The sequence below is a fragment of the Ornithodoros turicata genome, chromosome 3, assembly GCF_037126465.1.
Source record: "Ornithodoros turicata isolate Travis chromosome 3, ASM3712646v1, whole genome shotgun sequence".
In the NCBI taxonomy this organism is placed as follows: Eukaryota; Metazoa; Arthropoda; class Arachnida; order Ixodida; family Argasidae; genus Ornithodoros; species Ornithodoros turicata.
This window is the reverse complement of record NC_088203.1, coordinates 76,671,010-76,693,441: the sequence shown is the minus strand read 5'-3', so window position 1 is coordinate 76,693,441 and position 22,432 is coordinate 76,671,010. Positions and strand designations below refer to the sequence as shown.

Here is a 22,432-nt window from a genome sequence, read left to right as displayed (position 1 = left end):
TTGCCCCTTTTTCCCCATCGGCATCTATCACGAAAAATTGATAATACAACGTGGATAAAACTTAAGCTGCTACATTATCAAATCAAAACTCCCGGGCGAGTGCGGGAGCCGATCCGAACCGGTTTGCCTTTGGCCTTTGGAACTTGTTCTCCTTTGGAACCGTTCCCGACTGGTCTGGCGTCTGGCAACGGGTCGCCTACTGTGTCTCCACCTGGCCGATGTTTGAGGCAGTCGTTATTCCGGCGAGCCAGGCGAGCGTCGCAGGGACTGCAACAGCGTCGTCGGTGTCGTCTCAGTATCTCGCCTTTGGAGTGTGGTGGACCCCCTGCGGTTTGCATGCCAAAGTAGTGGAGTAAAAAAACCGAGGCCTCGACATGAGTAAGAACCCCGGTAAAAACAAACTAAACCTTAAGCTCCCACCGGGTTCTATAGAACCTCTGGACCATCAAGGAGGTGATGCTGGCAATGAGTAAGTCGTGCCCAGCTTTTACCTCACGAAGTTGAAGTGACCGATAAGTGCGTTGAAATTTACAGCAGTGTTGTCACAGCTGTAATGCGCTTCATATCAACACTTCTTTCGTTGAAGTCCAACTCAAACGTCGACAGATACAACAAGGATATGTGGACCAAATTGTTGCGCTTTTGACAGTAGTGCATAATTGCCCAAAGGAATCTTGCGGCATCTCCGCCACATTTTTCTCGAAACCGGCATATTACGCGTTGTTTATGCACTTCACTTTGTGGTTATATTCGTTTCGTTAAATTGATGCTTTCCTTCGTGTTTACGTAATAAATTTTCTGTCTAATGGTGGTGCCGACTCACTGTGATGTCTGTATGGGTGTCTGAAATGTCAAGACCGGTGATGCGCTTCAGTGAGTTTGTCACTTAGAATGGGCAAGTGTCCTTGATTTGGCTTTTATTCATATTTATTTCTTCCCTGCCCATCTCCCTGAAGTCTCACAATGTCAAATTATTGCGTGTGCGCCATTGATATATTCGTTTCCCGCTGCATATTCCGTACTGATGGTCTCTGTGGACCATGTTGTATAGCGAACATATTTGAGGTGCAAATTGCAACAGGATCACAGATGCCCTTTGCAAAGAGCAGAATACAGACCTGCACATCGATATACAGCTACACTCAGTGTTACACGCGTTTCAGTAAAAGTTAAAAGTAAAAAGTCTGCTTCTAAGAATGGGATATTATCCTGAGGTGTGTGCTGGAACCTGCATTAGTGATGAAAAGACCACGTTGTTTGCAATATTGCAGCTTCCCTTTACCATCCAGCATATTTAGAAACAGACTGCTTCCTAAAAGGGGATGTTTGGAAACACAATGAGATGGTTAACAACATGGCACTTAATGGAAAGAAATACTTAGGATCTCCAATTTACCAGCATGTCCGCACTTTGATGCTGGACCCTCATTACAAAGAGGCCCACCAGCGTTGTCACTACAATCCGTCCATCCATGCATGGGTTTCGTAACCCCAACTCATAGGGGCAAGGCTGCATTATTAAGTGCAAATCTAAGGGGGATAGGTTTGTCCGGATGTCCTGACCCCTTCAATATCGGTCATCACATAGTGTTTCGTCTATCTTAGTTAATATGTAGCAGAGCCATCGCAAGGTGAGTTTGCGCCCAGGGCAGGGTAAACGTGAAGTGCCTCCCCCTCTCCCCCCTTACTGCTATCAGAAGCCCTGTAAACAAAGAAAAGGAAACGCTTATTTCCACTGCCGAGATTGTAAATTCAAATTCTCTTCATTCCTGCCTTATACTCCTTATATCCTTATACTCCTGCCTTATATCCCCCTCCCTCAAAAAACGTCAGTTTATACATTGGATTTCCCTCTCTCCCCTCCCTCACTACGCGCTCCGACAAAGAACCCCCCCCCCCCCCCCAAACCAAGGTTCTGGATCTGCCCCTGGTTCGTACAGTGCCCTTATGTAACATGATGTCCCAGGGTAGGACCCCTTCAGAAAAATCGTGGATCCAACCCTGCTTCAGACTGGAAATCGTTCAGTTTTGAGAATGAACTACAGTTGAACCATCAATCATCCTAACAAAGGCCACATACCCGTTTAGAATGAGTACAGGAAAAAGCACATCTGTGATATCTTATTTTGATACGACAACTCGATGAGCAAAAGGTTTCTATGCTACAAAAGAAAAGTAAGGAACGTCTTATGAACTAACGTCTATAAGATGTTTCGTTAGTGTACAATAGTGAAACAACGACAAAGGAAAGGAATCAACTAGCAGTCCTCTGCATACAATAAAGTGCAAATGTACATTGTTCCAAACGCCACCACATTTCTGCAACTGCCTATGCAGAAAAAAAAAAAATGCTACTACAAACAGTCATGGTAGTGTTGCAGAACTTTTGAATCCTGTAGAAATCTGGTGAGTTATCATCAAACTTTCTGCTACGATCATTTGTGGCAGGTTACACTGCTTGTTAAAATTTGTTGCAGAAGCGGGTTAGGACATCATTCTAAAGTACGTTTCTTCGATTGTGAGACACCTAGTGAATCTGCTGTGCATATCCTAATAATTCTAATTGCCTTTTTTTTTTTTTTTTTTAAACAAAACCTGATGTCTTTGATGATACTTTGAATGAAGGCTGTCAACATCTGTGTGCATTCTTTTAACATCCTTTAATAAGGTTCCTTCTAATGTTGCAGGAAATCGACACTCGCAACTAGCATGGAGGCTCTCCAAAAGACTTTGGAGGGCCTGGAGTTAGACGAGCAACAGCGCAAGCGCTTAGAAGCGTTCCTCTCACAGAAGCAGAAAGTAGGAGAACTTAGTAGTGATGATTTTGAAAATCTGGGTGAACTGGGTGCTGGGAATGGAGGTGTAGTAACCAAAGTACTCCATCGTCCCAGTGCACTAGTAATGGCACGAAAGGTTTGCATATTTTGAAACACCTCGCTTGAGCACAGTTGTACTGTCTGGACCCCAATTTATTCTATCCCGTATCATCCACAGTTGATCCACTTGGAAGTCAAACCTGCAATCAGGAACCAAATTATTCGGGAGCTGAAAGTGTTGCACGAATGCAATTCCCCACACATTGTGGGGTTCTATGGAGCGTTTTACAGTGACGGTGAAATCAACGTCTGTATGGAGTACATGGTGGGTTGCTTGTGCTGCTCTCAACAGAATGGAGGATGCTTTAGATCGCTGTTATGTAATTAAATTTCTGTTTCCAGGATGGCGGATCTCTTGACTTAGTTCTCAAGAAAGCTGGCCGCATCCCAGAACAGATTTTAGGCAAGGTCACAATCGCGGTAAGTGTGTGGAAACATTTACTGCCTCAAGTGGCACAATCACTGGAGAGGGGTTCATAACAACAAGCCCTTTTTCTTTCCTTTTTTTAAATATGTATATGACAGCTTTATTGCGTGTCAATTCTAGGAAACCCCGATTTTGGGGAGAAGAGGCAAAAAAATAAAAAAAAACCCAAATGCGGTTCCCTTCTTCCCCCTAGTCCACAAATGTTTTTTTACAGCCAGTTCATTCTATTTCCTAGCTGTTTTGTAGGGATGTGCCAACTGAATCCACGAATCCTAGGACAGGAATCCCAGTGCCCAAAACAGCGAATGGAATCTTTCGAATCCACCGACCACGTTTGTTCTTTTCTTTTTCAAATTGGTGCCTCCGGATTCCACCGCAACCCTCATTGACCGACGGGTGTTCTCTTATTTCTTTGTTTACGTTGCTCTGGACTGAGAGAGATCAGGCAGGAAGTGTTGCATTACAAGTGTAAACGTAATATGGTTTTGCTTTTGATTGTTGCTTTAGCTGTACGAAAATATTGCAGATTCGAGGATTTATGTATTTCTTGTACTCGATGAACAATACATTAAATATACTACGTAGGTATACCTTTTCCCGAAGCTGAGCTATTATTTATTTTTGCATTAAACAAATGCATCATATTCTGCTTCAAAACACAATCCAGTATAGGGGCTTGTTTCTTGGCTTTTTAAACTCTTTTTAAAGAAAGGATTCGAAAGATTCGTGGATTCGCAGAACCTTTCTTGGATTCGGGTTCGCAAAATTCTGGATTTGTCCCATCTCTACTGTTTTGTATGAGCTTTATATGGTGGATTAATCCAATGAAGCTGGAAGCAATGAAAAATTATTTTGTACATCTCGCGGCACTTCAGAGTTCATCTCCTTTTGCGTTGTTGCTTTAACCAATCCATACACATTTTCCAATTTCTCTTTTATTATGTGGCAGAAAAGAACTCTCGTGAATAGCAGCCACTGCCTCGTACTTTCGAAACGCGTAAAATGCTTAGTCTCATTAAATGTACACTGGCATTGTAGGAAACACATTTTTCACTTCTACCTGCTCTTTTCACCTAACTCGCATTGGTGACACACAGGAGTTCACGAAACGGAATTCATCCTGGAACTTTTACCCCACTTGTTGATTAAATTGCCTTATCGATTAATGGATATGATTGCCCTTATATATGATTGTGTAATGACCTTTTCTCCGTAGGTGTTGAAAGGACTGAGCTACCTAAGAGAAAAGCATCAAATCATGCACCGTGGTAAGTGCTGTGGATATACAGGTATTTTTTTTTATCAGGACACAATTTTTATAAAAAGGCTACTAAGGAGCAGTCTAGAGGCCCACAACTTTGTTTCTGTTTTTGGTCAGTATGGAATGTTAGGCGGCCGAAAACAGTTTTCCCACAATTAGTGCAACCGTAGCGAAATTGGGACGCCTGCAATAGCTCCCCGAACCTCCCGTGCGCGAAACAGCCTCCTTCGCCTTCACGATAGGCACGTGATGAGCGCCACCACGCGCGTCACTATGTGACGCAAGTGGTGAGGATGCTCCTCATTGCACCTGGGATCACATGATCGAGGTGAGCAACATCGCGCAGGCTGGAGCGTCTGCTACCGCTTCGGAGACGCCATGCGGTCTCCGGCTACGTGATGTCCGAAACGGAGGGTTTGAAGGTACAGCGAAAACCCCATGTTTCTCGACAGTGTGCAGCCTGTCCGACCGTTTTCACCGCGCAGTTGGTTCAGTGGCTAACAGGTGGCGCCACAATACCGCCGCCATCGCTTGCTTTCTGCTACTGTGGATTCTGAGATTGCACAGAAGCCACGGATATATTACTCTTGTGATCGTAATCTTATTTTCTCAGGCTGCATATATGCTTTGTTTTTTTTAGAAAACGTGATATAAATGATATAAAAATAGAAGTCAACAAGAAACAGCTCGCAATGTTCATAGCAGGCCGTTTTTCCTACGAACGAATGAGGGGCTCTCTACCACCAACGTCACAGTAGAGTGGGTGCGGTTTGCAGTTGGAGCGCTCCGGCCTGCCACCGCGGGAGCGCTTTTCCAAATTAATTGCACCGTGGTGAAACAACTTTGGACAAATATTTTGTGGGAATGCTTTTCACATACTGCTTTACAAGATGACAGCAGTTTTTGGCCACGTTAGATACCACTTTAATGCTAATGCTGGAGCAGGCTACAATGTTTTGGACGTATAAATGAAGAGCAAACAACAACAAAAAAGATTCAAACACAGTAATACATAGAATAGAGCGTAATGAAATCATAGAACAAGCACCAGAACATATAAAGATGAAGGGCTTTACAGCTACTGTGGGATGATGGCTGATGAGAACGCATGTAATGAAGCATTTGTTATCTCGTACGCTAGTGCATTCCAGTCTGTTATTGTGCGTGAAAAAAAAGAAAACCTGAATGCATTTATTCGAGAAAAAGGGGCGACAAACGTGTTGTTATGCCGGGATCGCTCTGGCCTATTTTTGTTACGCGAGATATATTTGTTGATGTCGATACGAAGTTTTCCATTGACCATGAGATAAAGAAGTTTAAGCCTTTCGCGTGAGCGCCGAGCAGTTAGTGGTTCAATATCAGCTAAGGCGTAAAGGGATGTGACAGATGTGTTACGTTGATACTTATTAAATATGAATCGAAGTGCCAGACATTGTACACGCTCGAGCAGAGTTGCGTTAGACTGTGTCCCAGAATCCCAGACTGAGGACACATATTCTAAAATGGGTCGGACAAGGCTTTTGTAAGAAGTCAGTTTGGTTAGAAATGAGGCATGCTTCAGGCTACGCCTGATAGACCAGAGTGTCTTTGTGGCCTTTTGTGTTACGCTAGCTATGTGTATGTTCCAGTTCCGGTTAGAAGAGATGTGTACACCCAAATACTTATACGCAGAAACTCTATCAAATACATCGGCAGTCAAAGTGTAGTCCCACAGTAAGGGCGATTTCTTCTGTGTAATAGTTAGTACAGCACACTTGCTTGAATTCAAAGTCATTTGCCATTTGTTACACCATTGTGAGAGAGACGATCAGCCGCACTATTAATTTCCTTGTAAACTACACAGTCGTCTGCATACAATCTAAAGGTGACGTCATAAGAGCACACAATATCATTAATATATATATTAAAAAGCAACAGCCCCAATACAGAGCCCTGGGGCTCGCCCGATCTGACAGAGGTAACGGAAGAATTAATACTGACATACTGGGATCGGTTATTTAGGTAGGATTCGATCCAGCGCACAACAATTAAGCAATTTTCAAAGTTTAAGTAACAGCTTGGTATGCGAAACACAATCAAATGCTTTAGAAAAGTCTAGAAAAATGACATCAACCTGCCCTTTTCTGTTGTGCACTTCTGCTAGGTCGTGCACAAATTCGATGAGCTGAGTTGTGATTGAGAGACCCCTACGAAATTCATGTTGGTTATTGAAGAAAAAGTTACGTTCCTCTAAGTATGAGGAGATATGACTGGCTATGACAGGCTCAAGAATTTTAGAGCATGAACATAGTATAGAGATTGGACGAAAGTTAGCAATGTCGACGTTTGTACCGGATTTAGGTATAGGGACTACCCTTGCACATTTCCACTCAGTCGGAACCGTGCCAGACTGCAGGGACTTGACAAATAAAAGGTGCAAGTACTTAGCACACCACTCAGCGTAACGGATCAAAAACTGATTTGGAATTTCATCGACACCTGGTGATTTTTTGGGGTCCAAGTTTAGTAAGGCCAAAAAGACACCCTCGAAAGTAATCGTAATATCAGGGAGATCAAGATTAGTACGTATAATCGGTACAAGGTGTTACACAATTGTCATTCACAAAAGATGAGGCAACTGAGTCATCTATGCACTGACCATTTACTCGTATTTCCAAATATGAAATCCACAGGATGGCCGCCTGGCTGTATAACGCACCTGTGAAAACGAAATTCACAGTGCCCTTAACAGCCTTTTTATAAAAAATTTGTAAAAAAAACAGAAAACACACTGTATACTAAGCATGTGTATTTGCTATGAAAATTTTGTCTTTGCTACTGTACTGTAAATGCTACAGTCCATACTGCCATGTGCTATCGTACTGTCATAAATACTACCGTGTTTATTTGTACAGTTCACATGATTGTGTAAATAGCGCACCCCCCCTGCTTAGACATCAGATACTGGTAATTTTTTTTTTACACACTGAGTTCATCATGTACAGCACATGCCACACAGCAACAGCGTGACGCGAACGGCAGTTTTTCTTGTGAATTGACACACAGCCTCTAGTGCACTGCATTTTTGAGTAGAGTGTGCTAATTATGCAAGTAAATCTGGTATCACCAAGCATTGCATGTAGCGCATTTTATATGTCTCTCAGTATTGGCTGTCATGATCTTCAGTTACATAGCACGTCGTATGACATATATTGTGGTACATATATTGAGTTGCTTTGACTGTGTGACATAACAGCAGCATATTTAAATATGTACATACTGTTACAGATGTGAAACCATCAAATATGCTTGTCAACTCGAGAGGAGAGATAAAAATCTGTGACTTTGGAGTGAGCGGTCAGCTGATAGACTCCATGGCCAACTCCTTCGTAGGAACAAGGTCGTATATGTCGGTAAGTATGATTTGAATGAGAAGGAAAAGTGGTTTATTTACTCAACATTGTGAACCACTCAAGATTAAATGCACAGTTTAAGATTAGGACACAACAAGATTAAATGGCAAATCGATGCGCCTGGTTGAAAGGCCCTCTGTATGGATGGAGTCAGTGAGTATGAAAACATGAAATGCACAAACAAAACTCTATCTTTCTGCTTGTCACCAGCCCAGTACTATTCAATTCAAACCGAACCAGGGATCGGAACTGTTATTTTTTTCGGTTCGGTTCGGGTGCAGCCTTGCAGTGCGCAAAATATCGGTTCAAACCGGTTCGAACTGGTCCAGGAAAGTGAGCCTCTGGGCAGTCTGTCATGAGTTAAAAGCAAGCACATCCTTAACGCTTCTCAAATGACACAAATGTACGTCTGTTGTTGTTGTTGTTGTTGTTGTTGTTGTTGTTGCAGACACAGCAGTGGTTCGCAGCAACACCTTGCGTTACAGATCTACATTCAGGTGCAACATTACAGTAGCACACTGTACTCTTTATGTTCACTCATCACACTGTTATATCTTGCTCAGGGACTGGCTGTTATTTTCAAAGCTCAAAATGAAGACTTTGGGTTGCTGGACAAAAATCGTGTACAAGCAAGCCTAGAACTGCCAAAAGGAGGACCAGAAAACTAACGCAACAGAATGATCGAATCGCTGCATGTAGGAAATACCTTGTGCACTTGTGTTTGCAGCTTTGTTTTGTTCAGTTTCGGTTTTGAATTTGTTTGGGAATGCGGCTCAATCATCCGTCTAAATCGTAGTTCCGATGTCTCATAATGCACATTACGTCTGAACCGTTTTGCGAACCGGTAACCGCCTAAATTTTTTTCGGTTCAGCTCCAGTTCGGTTCAACGTGAGAGGAAAAATATTTCGCTTCGGTTCAGTTCTGGTTCAGCAAAAAATACTGGTTTTTAGCAGTTTTCGGTTCGGGTTCAGTGTCTGTTCTAATCCCTGAACCTGACAGGTTTTAGTAAATAACTTTGTGTAGTCTTGGACCTTGTTCATTCATCATATATTTGAATTGCATAATTAGCATAGATGCCAATCGCAAATTTATTTCGTATGCAGACAATACAAATATGGTATTCAGTTGTTCTGATAATGATGCAGGGCTCTCGCCAGAAAATATTGAGAGGTAAACAAATACTGGCTACAGGGGGGAATCACACTTGGTTTTGCCAGTTTAAATATTTATTGCCACACTCGCAGTGTGCTTAGACTCTCAGTCTCCTATTTTTTCATCTTTGCCCACTTGTCCACAAGTTTGTCGTATGGGAAGTGTTTCACATCGTCTTGCAATCGAAACCATACTTCCCGCCGCATGAGGGAGAGCGCAAACGCCAGACAACAGGGGGAGAGCAAAAGGCGACCCCGCGTGACTGACTTCTCCCTTACTTGTCAGATGTGTCTCGCGAGTCGAGTCTTTCAGCACTAGTTAAGTTTCGCGTTTGCACGTACGTTTCGTGATGACCCCAAAGCGTGTTTTCTATTCTGCCGTGTTCAAACGAAAAGTGATAGAAGCAGCTGAAACCACGAACAACAATGTTAAGTTGGGCAGCATTTCGGAGGTTCCGAGGCAAACGTACGAAGATGGCTCGGACAACAGAAATAAATCTTCGACTGTTCCAGTATGGGGAAAACCTTCGGTGGGCCAGAGAGTGGACAGCACGCTAACATCGAGAAGGAGCTAACCCCTACTGGACGGTCTGAGGCACGTGCCAACAGCAATGTCAGTAATGTCAGTATGACAAATGTACGGTGGGAAACATAACAGAAAGGAGTGGTTGGCGGGTTGGTGCCAGAGATGGGCAATCAGGCGGAGTGGTGGGCGCCAGGTCCACTGCCGCCCACCGTGGGGAGAACCCTGTAATAGCCAATACTGCTAATGAGATGGTTTGCAACTTGGAAAAATAGGTTAATTTAAACTCTTCGCAGATTAATAGTAGTAAAACGGACCAAGCTAATCATTTCTTGACCAAAATATGAGGGTTAGTCTAAATAAACAGATACCGTATCATACCATCATCATATCATCAAAATATATCATATTTTGCACCATCACACAATTTGTACACCCCTAAAGTTTAGCACTAAAAATGACAAGAAAACAAAAAATCTCATAATTTGTCCACCTGTGATTTTTGCGTGCGCATATCTGACATGTGTGTGTCAGCGATTGTGGCGATTGCTTTTCGCAATGCGTCAGTGCTACCAAAGTTATTGCGGTACTTCTGTTTAACTTGCTCACACTTTCCGGTGATGGTCCACTGATGTGATGGACGATACTGCCACTCGAACTACAAAACGCAGGAAGAAACGCTGGACAAACATGCTATGGCAAACCTTACAGCGCGTGACAAAGTTGGCGAACACATTGTGCTTTCAGTTGTCAAGTGCGACTAGCAGCGTCTTCTAGCAGCGCCTCAACGCATTTCACCGGTATATGAGTGGTAGTGGGCTTGCACTTTGCCTCCCGACCGTCAGCGTTACTTCTAGCTATTACTTCTACTAGTTATTAGTGCATAGTGCAAAAATAGATACGATATTTATAGGGAGTGTATAGTACATCTACTATGGTTACAGAAATATCGCTCTAAGTCGAAGTTCATTGCCAGGATTTGGTGCCTAGCAATTTTTTTTATTCCAGTGTTTTTTTACGCAGCTTAACGATACATGTATGTGGAGCTTGAACGGTCAAGAAGACACACTTAGACACTGAAAATACACTTTGTAGTATCTGCAATCTACATTTCACATATATATTTGCTTGGTGTCAAAAACAGCACACTATAAAAAATAAGTTTGCACTGTGAACTGTGTGCTGATGCAAGCAGAATGTATGCATAACAAAATAACAATGTTGTACAAAGTGCCGCGTCACATTCCATCACGATGCTGAATGTTGCTTGCTTCTTGATCTTCAGCCGGAGCGATTACAAGGCACACATTACACTGTGCAGTCAGACATTTGGAGCCTCGGGCTGTCGCTGGTCGAGATGGCCCTGGGACGCTACCCCATTCCCCCGCCTGATGATCGGGAGCTTACTGCCATTTTCGGTCGTACGTACAATCCAGAAGGTATACTGCTTATTTTCCCGAAACACGTGTGTTTACTTCGTTGATGTGCAAAATTATCTTACCATGTACCTTCTCTCCCTCCCTCTCTCTCTCTAAGGGAATGCAACAGGAGCTTCAGGGGATGGCCCACGACCAATGTCCATTTTTGAGCTCTTGGACTACATTGTCAATGAGGTGCGTTGTGTTTGCCTTGCATCGTGAACATTGCAAGCATAGTAAGGAGGGAGCGCAATATTATCCATGCAACTTGGACTTTCTCTTTTTTTTCTGTAAGAACCATTTCATTAATACGATAATTTATTTTTGAGGCTGTGAGTGTGGTGTTTTTGAGATTTTCTGTTTGTTTTTCGTTTACTTACATTTATGTTCATTTTCATTGAAAAGTCTATTGAACACACGCATTTCTGCATCCAGATTTTTGAAGTACTTCCTCATAAACAAAATACAGAAACAGAAGCGTATACGAAGAGGGGAGTCAAGTCCTGTAGATCACATAAACAAAATACAGAAACAGTACTCCCTCAAGTAGAGACAAATTTTTTATACTCTCACCAGGCAACTTGCGTGCTCTCATCCAGCCAATAATAACGACACATATGAGGATGCAATAAGTTGTCACCTGGGAAAAGTAGCCTGGACACTCTAAATACAATTCCCAGAGAAACAAACGTTTCTGTACATATTTTTCAGGCCCCTCCATCTGTTCCAGCAGGTGTGTTTTCTCCGGAGTTCAAAGATATGGTTGACAGATGGTAAGTTAAAACAAAATGTTGCATCCTCATTTTTCACTGTGAGTGAAAAATGTCTATGAAATGTATGCGGTAGTAACAATCGGAAAGAGGCAGTAAGATGTAGAGCGTGTTGGTTGACTCTATACAACAAGCTTTGCCGCTGCTGGTGTTCGTCCTAGTCTATTTCGCATTCCTCCGGCACGTTCCAAATCAAAGAGATGTTTCCTCAAGTCTGACAAAAAGTACCAGGACAGAACAAATTGCATGGCACATGCTACAGTTGAACCTCTCAATAACGAACGTCGATTTAACGAAATCCTCTGTTTAACGAAAAATTTCCGTTGCACGAACGCATCCCTATAGACGCCAATGTATTTTTGCATTCGATTTAACGAAATACATTCGTTTGGTCACCTCTATTTAACGAAATCTCTGGGCTCTTCTGCGCGTGTCTTTCCCCTTCACCACGAAGAAAAGGAGGAGAAACCTTCCCTCTCTGTTGTCCTTACGCGAGTTTTCATTGGTTACTTCGGTTGTCACGTGCTGTAGGCACGAGCGTGCCGACATGTGCGTCTCCGGCGCCGGTAATCGTTGCGCCGACGCTGTTTCGAAACCGGCGCAAGGGTCTCTTCGCACCTGTTTTCGGACAAGAAAACACGCATTGCTGACATCTCGCGAAGTCTAATTTGCTTGTGTTGATGAAGACGACAGTACGTTGCGGTTTTGTGCCTTTTCATTACTTGTTTTTGTTCGCGCCGCTGATGCTGACGGTGGTAAAATGGGCATGATGCCGCTGCCATTCAAGGTTCCATCGGCGCAGACGTCTACGTGACATGTACCCGTTTCTCGTTCTTTTCGGCGGTGTACGGTTGTTCTTTCCGGACGTCATGAGTGCAAGTGAACCAACCAAGAAACTTCGATACGCGATCGCGTAGGAGAAAGCAGTCGAGGTCATCCGGAGTTACGAAGGTTATGAATGCTCAGAACGATATTGTGCACAAATTACGCGTTACCTAGCGTTATGTAATGAATAAAGCTTGATATTTTGTGCCCTTCTTACCTTAGTACCTGTTTTATGACAAATGACGTTTTGCGGTACGCGCGGCGCTGGTAGTGCGGCGGCCATCTTTGTTTAACTTGGCGTGTTCCATTTAACGAATATCTCGATTTAACGAAACAAAGAGCCAGCATTTACAAATTCGTTATATAGAGGTTCAACTGTATTCTATCTGTCCCTGTTGCATACGAGACCCACTCGTCTGATTCGAAATAATGTCCACTAGCCTGCCTCATTCTGCATTGTCGGTTTATATGACTCGTCATGCTGTGTGCTGCCCATATTGCTGGAGTTGTCTTACTATTTTTTAATTGCTGCCAGAAAAGTCACTGCTTCAGAAGAGATGCACCATTATGTTATGTCAGAGAGGACAACAATGCATTCTTGCTTCAGGTTCTTCCTCACAGTGCTCTTATTTTCTTCCTGTAGTTTGAAACGGAACCCAAGCGAAAGGGGAGATCTGAAAACTTTAATGGTAAGATTCCTAATCCCTCCTTATAATGAAGTCTTTGATACCAGAAACAAAATTCCATGAAAGCAGCAATTTGATAAAAGTGGAAGTGCCAGAGGAGTGCCAGAGGAAGTAAAAGAGGAGTGAAAGTGTGTTTGACATGCATTGTAATCGGGTGCAGTCTTGTCCTATGACACACACACCTTTGTGGTGCAAGTTGTGTCAGATACACAAATGTGTTTTATAAAACACCCTCCTAAATGGTGCATTCTATACAAAAAAGCACTACTTCAAATGGCATATTTAAGCCCGTGGTTTTCTGCTGCGGAAAATTAAAAAATCCGTGCCACTGACTTATAAATTCCGCGATTTTCCGCTGTAAGCAGTCAACGGCTGCTTTAAATGGGAAACACTATTTTTTGGGGTAATGTGGGAATGACAAATATTTTATAAAATTACAGATTCGAAGCACTGTTGTGGTTCGGCGTTACACACATGATATCTTGCGTTCTTCTCTGACAAAGAATGCCGTCTGTCGCCTGCAATCATTTTGTACCTTCTGTAAGATGTTTCAGCACCTACAAAGTATATAGGAAGATTATAGGAAGGAGCTTACAACATATGCCATGTGGAAGATCTTTAGGACACTGTTTTTGTTTCTGGGCTGTAGGCATTATATAAGAGTCTAGGCAGACTCACAAACATCAAAATCCCCCACTGCCATACAGGAGGGACGCCGTCCCATCCTCAGGTGGAGTATGCTGTATGCACAATAAACTTGGGCCAATGTTATCTTAAAGGAGCTCAGAAAGCCATCTCAAAAATTTTCCGTTGCGAACGCGTTGTGGAAGCAGGTAACTTAACTTGATCATTAACACAAAACTTTTCTCTGTACGCGATATTTTTCGTAGAAAAAAAGACACTTGAACATCGTCGCGGGTGTTCCCGCTCGACTCGCTCCTCAGGGTCAAACGAGGATGAGAAGGAAAAAACGTCACTGGTGACGTAATAAAAGTAAAAAGCGGCGACTGCGCTTCTATCTGGGTCAGTGCTGCCCGGTTTTCCTTTCTCTCTTTCTTTCTTTTTTTTTCTTTCCCCCTGCTTTCTCCCTGTCAAGTGATGAATAAGGAAGGACCTCGATATTCCTGGCCGTGAAACCCCCGTTCTGGAAATTTGTTCTCGTATTGCCAACTTTAAGATGGGATGGATTCATGTTCTGGAAACAAGGAAAACCAGGGAAAATGCTGCTTCGTAAGATGATATGCCGTGATTAAGAACATAACATCACTATTTTAACCACTCAAATTCACGGGTTTTCGATGTGTGTCCAAGTCGTGTTAGCGAACGAAAGCCACATTTTAGCAGCCGTTTGGCTTAGCAGGACGGCATGTTGGTTAGTTCATTATTAGGTTAGTTAGTTGGGTGTTTGCAGTGTTATGTCTGGGTAAGCAGTTCGCCATTGGCAGTTTCCCACACGCGACTGTGCATTTTATGGTCAGATAACATCTAAGCTAGTCACGTGTTGTTTCAGTGCACGCTGATAAGTCGACGGGCGCAAACTTAACCGGCGTTGTCGGTCATTATGTGGTGACAAAACAAAAGGCGCCGGGCACGGATGAACTCAAACTTGCGTGTTTGTGTCGTCCACGTTTGTAGCCTGCACCGGCTAATTCTCGTGTAGCTCCATGATTGCTGAGTTGACCATAAATTGTGGTGGTTTTATGACACTGCTTGGCTATGTTGGTGTGTAATCCAGCCAATGGATGTTCAACGCCTAATGCCGCGATGCGCCGGCGACGGCATATTGTGGTAGATTTCACTCGATTGTATCTGATAGCGTATCGGCACGAACACTCCTCCGGCTGAATGGGACATTAACTGAATGGCTAGCAAAGTTGCTAGTCGAAGTGACGGGCAAATTAGTGATCATAGCGATGCAGCGATCATATTGAAGCGTGAACTGAAGCAGCGCTTAGTGCTGCACTGTGTTTATACTTATTGCCGCCAACAACAGAACAACAAACAGTCACCACAATAGCGAACACCATACAAAACACAGACATGGACAGAACAGCGTTCAACTGGCACCTGAAGTTTATTTTCATAATCCACCTACTCCGGAAGGTTGCGGGAGGCAAAAGCGTGGTCGAGCGGGGACAGGTTGACCGATGTTTGGTTAACTTTGCTTGGGGAGTTCAGTGAGGGTGGCCTCCACAATCTCATAGCCTAACCTTGAGCGGTGCCTGTAGACCAATGTTTGTTTACTGTACTTGATAAATAAAAGAAAAAGGCGAAAAGAAACCTCTTCAACCGCTGCGGTGGAGTTCTGAGTGAAAAATAGCAGACGATGTTCCACTAAACCAATCAGCGGCTCCACTTTTCCGACATCAAAATGACGCAAACGGCTCGACAGCTTGTTCCGGGCATTGCCACCGTTGCGCACGGTCGCGATTTTCAAAATCGTATTCTGTGATATTTGTGCACCTGTTGATAGAATTACTTCGCATGGTTCATTTTAATAGGCATGTGCACCGCTTGGTTTAAAAAAACGGTGGTGATTGAAGCGCTTTTAGAGCTCCTTTAAGCTAAACTATAATATGTCTGTGTTGGACCTGCAGCATGGGCACTTTTGTAAAGCAGGCTTCACCTCATGCAGGGAAGCGTCAGGTGAAGCCCACTTTCGGAAGGTGTCGTTCATATTCTGTGAATAGTCAGATATTGGGAAACCCGAATATTGGGTATCCGATTTGCGAATGAAATAAATCGAGTGATTGATATTTGATTAGAATTCGAGAACTCGAATATCCGCACACCCCTAAAAATAAGGGATTCGGTTAAATTCCATGCCAAACAAAGGATTCCGCGGTATTTCGCGGAATCGCGGAAAACCTGGTGCCTTAGGTATAACCGGGTCCTTCCCCGGGTTCGCACCCCAAATTGAAAGTTGCCTCTTTCGGATTAAACCGATATTTACCTGGCAAATTGCCTTCACGGAGATGTCTGTAGGAATGCACACTATGTAACTTGCTTGACAGAAAAATACAATTACATCACCGTTTGTAACAAACCAGTCCAGCTAGTTTGAGTAACTGAGCCCGATTTCTGCCTGAATTTAGCACACTGGAAGCTTTTCCACCCGAATTTGCATGAATTTAGAGCACATGTTTATTTACCCAATTTTTACCCCCGAATTTAGAAAAAGATATTTCCCGAAAACTTCAGCCTATATGTATGGTGATATTAAATGGTAGAAGCAAGTTATTTATTCACACATGATAACAAGTCTTCCGTGCACAAGACTGCACTTCTTCAGGTTACAAAAATATGAACATGGTACGGGAACATATATACAGTCAACTGTATACAGAGTGCCCAGCTAAGTGTATACAGATTTAAAAAATATATATATAACACTTTTTCCAAGATGAAATCAATTGCAATATAGCATATGCTGAAGGGCACTCCCTAGGAGGGCATTAGCAAAGTCCAAAGGCAATGTCTTAATTAACTTTCATTAATTAACTTGTTAATTATAAAAGCTACAAAGTTGTCCCATTGAGAACATCTGTTCCTTTCGGTCACCTGATATCGTAGCCGTTTCCAGAACAAAAATCCGTTCGATAGATCGCCCGCAAAAAATTCGTGAAGGAACTCCATTTTTTTCTTTATTTTGTTCATTGCGCTTCTTAGAAGACGCGTCTTTCCTTCATCCCCAATGTGAGAGGGAGAAAGAGCACACTATCGCCTCTCGCGTCCTGGAAAAAGATTAAAAGGAAACAGAACATGCAACCCAAGATAAGGCCAGTTCCGATAGAGTCACCCGATACATTTGTTTTTGTTTTGTTTTGTTTTGTTTTGTTTCCGCAAGTTAAAGCTCATCTTCGACACATGAGGCGGCACTGTGCTCCTTCCCCCTCTCACGTTGGGGATGAAGGAAATACGCGTCTGCGAAGACGCGCAATGAACAAAATAAAGAAAAAAAATGACGTTCCTTCACTAATTTTTTGGAGGCGATCTATGGAACGGATTTTTGTTCTGATGACGGCTACGATATCAGGTGACCGAAAGGACCAGATGTTCTCATTGGGACAACTTTGTAGCTTTTATAATTAACAAGTTAATTAATGAAAGTTAATTAAGACATTGCCTTTGGACTTTGCTAATGCCCTCCTAGGGAGCGCCCTTCAGCATATGCTATATTGCAATTGATTTCATCTTGGAAAAAGTGTTATATATATTTTTAAAAAATCTGTATGCACTTAGCTGGGACACCCTGTATATGTTCCTGTACCATGTTCATACTTTTGTAACCTGAAGAAGTGCAGTCTCGTGCACGAAAGACTTGTTACCATGTGTCAATAAATAAGTTGCTCCTACTGTTTAATATCACTCTTTGATCTACTCATCACCGGCAACTTGACATTGCCTATTTTTCTGCCTTCGTATCTTCCTATATATATATATACGTCGAGGCATTGCAAGATTGTTTGTCTCTACTAATAAACATGTACTGGGTAGCATGCCGTAGGTGTCTATTGGTAAGGATAAACCACAAGCTGTCGATTCCAGACAAGTATGTCGCAAGCTGTACATGTGTAGCATCAGGCATGCAATTGTGCAACCATGACAATTTTAGCCACTATTCAACTCTATTTTCTAGTGGATAAACGAGGAATGTCCGTCATTTTCAGAACCACCCATACGTAAAAAGGTCGGAGCAAGAGAAAGTGGACTTTGCTGGCTGGGTTTGCCAGACGATGGGGCTGGACCCTTCTACTCCTACCAAGCTCACTCCTGATGGGCAGGCCTGACTTCCATGAGGTTCTACTACAGGTGGCACCACCTATCTCTAATTACAACGGCCCCCTCCTGACTAGCTGGGACCACACACATCGCAGAAACTGAAAGAACTTGCTCACGCGTGCTGATCCATGTGTGTGACCGAACACATTATTTTTGACAGTATGTGATGCAGGACACATTGGAAGTGGTGTGTCGTTTACGCGAGCCTTAGTAAGGTGGCAGCACTTCCAATTTTTATTTCATTGGCTTAGTGTCCTGTATCGTACATGGGCGTCTACAGGTTTGGCAGAGTTCATGTTGTTGTATTCTGCATCTAGACTTTTCCTTTCTCTACATTTAGTACCTAAGCACGTCAGAAATTCTGCACTGCCATCTGCAGGAAATGACAAAATCACATGCAGACAAAACATTTCTTTTGGCTGACTTCCACCCTATTAATAACCTTCATAGTTTGGTCAGTACAAAATAATAATACGTATGCTGATTGTCAATATGGTATAGTTTCATTTATCAATCTCTTTTTCTTATAAAGTTGCATTGTGAACACTGTTACTTTATTTTAGAAGCTCTTGAAGTTTAGTATGAAATTTAGAAAAGGTTGAAAATTGGGTGGTTGGTAGTCCATAATTAAAGGCGCTAAAACCCCCAGTGCCGGGGAGCTAAAACAAATGACACAACCATAGAGCACTGAAACCACAGTGCTCTGTGGTTTTGTCATTTGTTTTAGCACTGTTAAGTATAAAATTTACCTGAACCAGTACTGCTCTACAGCACTTGAGCATTTTGTGATCAAATTTACGTATACCTTTGTTTCGTCACCATTGGGGCTGCTGTCTTTGAGGTTGACATCAAAAAAGAAATATTACTGCGCAGCTTTCAGGGCAAAAGGTTTGGGTGAATTGTGTTCTCTGCCGGCATTGCTGTATCTTTGGACCCATAAGTTCTATTTTTTATTTTCCTGCCATTCTGCCTTTTGCCTTTCGTATTTCAAGGAGTTCTGAGAACAATGTTCTTAATTTATTTATATTCCTTTCCTGACAGTAAGATGCATTACATTTCTTCTTTGGTATTTGTCAGAATGCTGGAGACTTGATTCAAGTCTGGCGTAAAAATGGGGGTTACTGGAAAAAACAAGGGTCTATGCCTATGTCATGTGGTGGAGCTACATGGTGGGTGTTATTTTGTCTTCATATCATCCTGCTTTATTTTCCTTGGAAGTTTTATAATTTAGGTTTTGCCTGCCCATAGTGGCTGTAGATGTCCAATAGATTTGTGCTTTTTGATCATGCTGAAGTGTTTAGTGTGGAAGTCAACTCCGAATCAGAAAATAATGCAGTGTACACAATAGCACCCACGAGGTACGTGCCAAAGGCGCTTTTTCTTATTGATACTATCGCAATTATTTATTTGTCGTCTCGAGTCTGCTCACATATCGAATCAAGGTAGCTCTCGTAAGCCTGATCTCTGCCCCCACCTCTCCCTACACATGCCCATAAGGAGTTGATTGAATGACAACATTCCCCGATCTTCTGGAATTGTTTATAGCAGAAATGCAAGGAGCTTGTTCCTTTATGGATTCAGTCCAGCCTTAGAATTTTAGTTTTTAAAGCATCCGGTATGAAGTGTTCACTTGACCAAAGATGTTTGCAGTAATATTGCATTTTAGTGTTTGGTTAATAAATCACTGTCTGAAATACTTTATGAATGCACTCCTGTATAGACTTTCACAAAGGTTCATACCCTTCAGCCACATGACCAGCCATTTCTTTCCTCTCCTTGCATCAATTTTCCATAATTTCAAGAATGCACACTACTAATGCCAGTTCAATGCAACTCTGGACACCTCTGTTTCAAGTTACTAGTCCACTGCACGGCAACGGACACTGCACTGTTTGATGTTTTTAATGCCGATCGGAAAACAAGAAAGGCACCTGAAGTGCTATACATTCTTTCAGAACACAACCGGAGGTGTCAGGATCCTGAGGTGGTCAGTTAGACTTCATCGTGACTCGTGTCCTGATTTTTTTCTTTATCACATCATGATAACCTTTCCAGATGCCAGAAGCGTTGTCATCTTTTTTTCTGGATTTGTCTAGGACAGGGGTTCTCAAACTGGGTTTCGTGACGCCACAACAAGGGTTCTGCGGGCAGTTACCACATGCACAACCCTAAGGAGCGCGTTAGTCTTATTGTCGCAGTTACCACATGCACAAGCTATAAGGAGCGCGTTAGTCTTATTGTCGCAGCTAAGTCCTCACTGGGGTTGTCCCAGATGTATTCGATTGTTTGTTCGGTAGAATAAAAAGAACTGTGTGCTCTATTAGTTTTGTGTGATATCCCACTTGTGTACTTTCGAAAGCAGATCTGGCAAGCTGGGTGGGGATTCCTCCAGTGCGCCCGCAAATGTGCAGGGGTTCCCTGGAACAACAAAGTTTGAGAACCCCTGGTCTAGGAAATCATGATAGTATGAGAGTCAGCAATAATAATGGTGCAATGATGTTACGCGTAGAGGGCCAAATTCTCACTTGGCTACGCCCGACGCGACGTCGTGAGCGGGCGGCAAAAGTGGGCGCATTTCCGCCGCCCCGTCAGAGCACACGATTTGCACGTTCATTCCGTCATCCAAAGCAGACGAAAAATCGGGAGGCGTGGCCCTTCTGGGTGACCTTATTGGTCGCTAGTATATCGTTTTCGGCTGCTCTCGCAGACGACATGAAAGAAGGTTGGCAATTTTTTGTCTCGATATTGTCTCCTCTCCCAATGCTATGTGCGTCTCTTTCGGCCGCCTGCTCACGACGTGTCGGCAGTCGCCAAGTGAGAAGTTGCCCTAAGGCTGTGAATTCAGAAATTCTCGAACGTTCGGTGATATTCAATTAGTTCTAAAGCGACGAATACAAAATCATCGAACGGAATCTAATACGAATACGGACAATATTCGATTCGTATTCGAAATGTTGTAAATTCGCGCAACCCTATGTGTTTTGTAAACAGGATGTGTTGTTCGATGAGCATTTGAGGCTGGCAGAGGCTAGGAGCCTTCGCGAGTTGTGCAGATTTTGTCTTCATTCATTTTCCTTTCTTGGGTGTAGCACTGGGAGTTCCAATCAGTGCTCTTGCAGTAGCACAGGCGAGGTATGGGGTCAAAAGCTGAGGCTGTATCTCGGTGAGTCACCAGGGCCATCCGGACCAATGTCAATCCCTATCTCACGTCCCTTAAATCTTTCTCCTCGGAGTTGCACATGACGGATAGGTGGCTCCTTGGCATAGGTGGGCATTTTGGTGAAACCTCACTCGCCCTCACCCTCACGGCCGTCAAAAGCGCAAGCCCTCACTCGCTCTCACTCTCACGGTCCTAACGAGCACATGCCCTCAGTCACCCTCACCCTCATGGCCCTCACTCATGGGTGTCTTACCCTCATCACCTCATCAGATCTCCTGTGTGTGCACTCATGAGGTTTTGGCCCTCATGAGCCCTCCTGTTAGGTCTGAGGGGCGTGAGATAAGTATGAGTGCATCAGAAATGCAGTCAAATGACGAATTATGATGTGCGCAAATTATGAAGGCACTGACACGTGATGCCTTCAGGAACACGAAGCCTATTAATGGAGCTCAGGACATGAGGCCTATGGTGAGTGCACTCACCCTCATGTGAAAGCCCTCATACGGTTTAACACTCAAGCTGTTGTAAAACTGTATCAAGGCTCTATATGACTGACAGCAGTTTCTGCTTTTTTATGTATGTGGGGTGGACAGGGATTCTATTTACTGATAACGAAAAAACTAAAAGGAAAGGTCGGCACAGACCGCTTTGTTGTGTTTGCAGCGCAGCCATCTGAAAGGCATATATATAGCATGGGGCAGTTTAAAGCGCTCGTGTGCACGTTTTTACCAATTTCCTCTACGTCGCGCTGGGAAAACAGCGAAGCGTCCTAAGCTAACTACTTACTTGGTGATATGATGCTAGCGACACAAATACCGCCAGGGTGTACTTTAAAGGGCTGGTGTGCAGGTTTTTGACAATTTCGTCTATGTCGCGCTGGGAACATAGCGAAGCGTCCTATGCTGACTACTTACTTGGTGATATGATGCTAGCGACACAACTACAGGCAGGGTGCACTTTAATGGCTGGTGTGCAGGTTTTTGACAATTTCGTCTATGTCGCGCTGGGAACATCGCGAAGCGTCCTACGCTAACTAATTACTTGGTGATATGATGCTAGTGACACAACTGCCGGCAGGATGCATTTTAAAGGGCTGGTGTGCAGGTTTTTGAGAATTTCGTCTATGTTGCGCTGGGAACACAGCAAAGCGTCCTAGGCTG

The 22,432-nt window shown here is 43.3% G+C and overlaps 1 protein-coding gene across 2 annotated transcripts; it reads left to right on the top strand.

Moving 5' to 3' along the window:
* Positions 1-205: 205 nt before the first annotated feature.
* Positions 206-19,813, top strand: LOC135388654 (dual specificity mitogen-activated protein kinase kinase 1-like). 2 transcript variants are annotated; one of them, XM_064618341.1, is made up of 11 exons: positions 206-469; positions 2,688-2,913; positions 2,995-3,141; positions 3,219-3,296; positions 4,520-4,571; positions 7,832-7,956; positions 10,953-11,070; positions 11,168-11,244; positions 11,761-11,822; positions 13,288-13,333; positions 18,001-19,813. In XM_064618341.1, exons 1-11 carry the CDS (start codon positions 375-377, stop codon positions 18,118-18,120), a joined length of 1,146 nt encoding a protein of 381 aa, XP_064474411.1. In that variant the 5' UTR covers positions 206-374; the 3' UTR covers positions 18,121-19,813. The 2 variants fall into 2 exon arrangements, with proteins under 2 accessions (XP_064474411.1, XP_064474410.1); XM_064618340.1 differs by having other exon boundaries at positions 209-469; positions 10,917-11,070.
* Positions 19,814-22,432: the final 2,619 nt, after the last annotated feature.